General features: G+C 32.4%; 1 protein-coding gene across 1 annotated transcript; it reads left to right on the top strand.

The window, feature by feature from the left end:
- Positions 1-244: 244 nt before the first annotated feature.
- Positions 245-1,428, top strand: LOC109119707 (calcium uniporter protein 3, mitochondrial-like). The gene is made up of 2 exons (XM_019212619.1): positions 245-736; positions 1,009-1,428. Exons 1-2 carry the CDS (start codon positions 245-247, stop codon positions 1,426-1,428), a joined length of 912 nt encoding a protein of 303 aa, XP_019068164.1.
- The last annotated feature ends 394 nt before the right edge of the window (positions 1,429-1,822 follow it).

Raw genomic sequence — 1,822 nt, 5'->3', positions numbered from 1 at the left:
ACACGATCTTGTAACCGTAATTTTATTAAATATGTATGACGTCATCAATTTTTTCCATTTACTAATCTTGTCCAATTATCCTAAAATAGCCTTGATATATATATATATAGTGTTTTCATAATGAACCTAGACCTATATATAACGTGGAGTTCACAAACATTTCACTTCCTCACACAAGGTTCTTAATATTTTTTATTATATATATTGTGACGCAAAACTAATTTATCACAATCCAATTATATCAATGGCATTCAAGAAAACACTACAACAACGTATTTTTAGTGGATACAAATTTTGTGCTCCATCTCTAACATTAACATGTCGTATTACTTCTTCAACCATATCGGAAGCAAAATCCACCGATAAAAATATAGATCCATGTCGATTTCTTTACCAATCATCGGTATACTCACCGGAGATCCGCCAGAGATTACATGGGATGGACATTAGTTCGAGAGATAAGATGAGGTTTATTAATGAGGTACTTTTGCTTCCGCGGCCCCCACTCCAATCGGAGTCATTGGATGTGGGGTCCATGACTGGTGTGCAACTTGAATTGTTGAAAACGAGGCTAAGAAAAATGGAGAAGAATTGGATTCTGTTCGCTGAATTTATTAAAATTTGTAAGGAAACATGTAATTTGGATGATGATAAAAGTCTTAAATTTGCTAAGAAGATGGATGAATCGGGAGATGTAATTGTTATGGGAAACTTTGTTTTTCTAAGACCTTATCAGGTTGGTTTAATTTATCTTATTATCTTTAGAATCTTTAATTATTTTTTTTTTATAAAAGAAATTTCATAAATGTTATAATTTACTATACTTTGACAATTTATGGTCAAAGGAACTATCCTTTGACTGATGAGTTGGGCCGTTTTCCGATACCCGAAATCCCTAATTAACTTTTTAATCCTAATTTTTGTGTATATACAGTAAAACATTTATTATATATTAATTTGAGCTAACTAGTATCAAATTTTAAATTTTAAATTCGTATCTACGTACAGGTGGTTGAAGCCATGCAAGAAGTAATGCGAATGCACAAACCAAATCACGAGAAAGAAAGAATGAAGGAGCTTGAAAGAATGGAGGAGGAAAAAACATCAATTGACAAGAAAGTAGTATCATTAGTACGTAAAGAAATGTGGTTTGGACTTGGGTGCTTTATAATTCAGACAATAGCTTTCATGAGGTTCACTTTTTGGGACCTAACATGGGATGTTATGGAACCAATTTGTTTCTATCTCACATCAACATATTTCATCACCACATGCATTTTCTTCCTTAAGACCTCTAAAGAGCCTTCTTTTCAAGGGTTCTTCCAGGCACGTTTCAGTACGAAGCAAAATCGACTTATGAAAGTTCGTAATTTTGATCTTCAGAGGTATAATGAGCTCCAGAGAGCTCACTATCCGCCAAAAAAATAGATGGAAGGAAGATTGTTCATTTTATTTTTTCCTTCTACGAAATATCTGATTTAAAACAATTTGAGTATGTATCCTAGAGAACATTTTGGATTTCTTATTGAGTTTTCTTTGTCTATACATTTCTTATGAGGGCTTATGCTTCCTATGTCACTCATTGTCCTCTCACCCAATCACCCGTTTTGTGCTCTCTATGAACCTTCAACAGCTTTTTAACATGCATTACTATTATTATTCAATATAAACACTAACCACGTCATCACATTAATTAATTATATAATAGTGACTTATTATTATGACTTTATTGAGGAATTACAATTTTTATGAAGGTTGTGACCTTATCGAAAGATTGTGACTTTTTCAAAGAGTTGTAATATTTCCGGTAAGGTAAAATAAG

This window comes from Solanum lycopersicum, chromosome 3 (assembly GCF_036512215.1).
Source record: "Solanum lycopersicum chromosome 3, SLM_r2.1".
NCBI lineage: Eukaryota > Viridiplantae > Streptophyta > Magnoliopsida > Solanales > Solanaceae > Solanum > Solanum lycopersicum.
The sequence above is the reverse complement of the archived record's forward strand: the minus strand, read 5'-3'. Positions and strand labels throughout refer to the sequence as shown.

Excerpts from the sequence above, each read along its gene's own strand:
- LOC109119707 (XM_019212619.1), top strand. The coding sequence starts at position 245 with ATGGCATTCAAGAAAACACTACAACAACGTATTTTTAGTGGATACAAA. Across the intron at positions 737-1,008 it reads TTTTTCTAAGACCTTATCAG|GTGGTTGAAGCCATGCAAGA; the intron begins GTTGGTTTAATT and ends ATCTACGTACAG.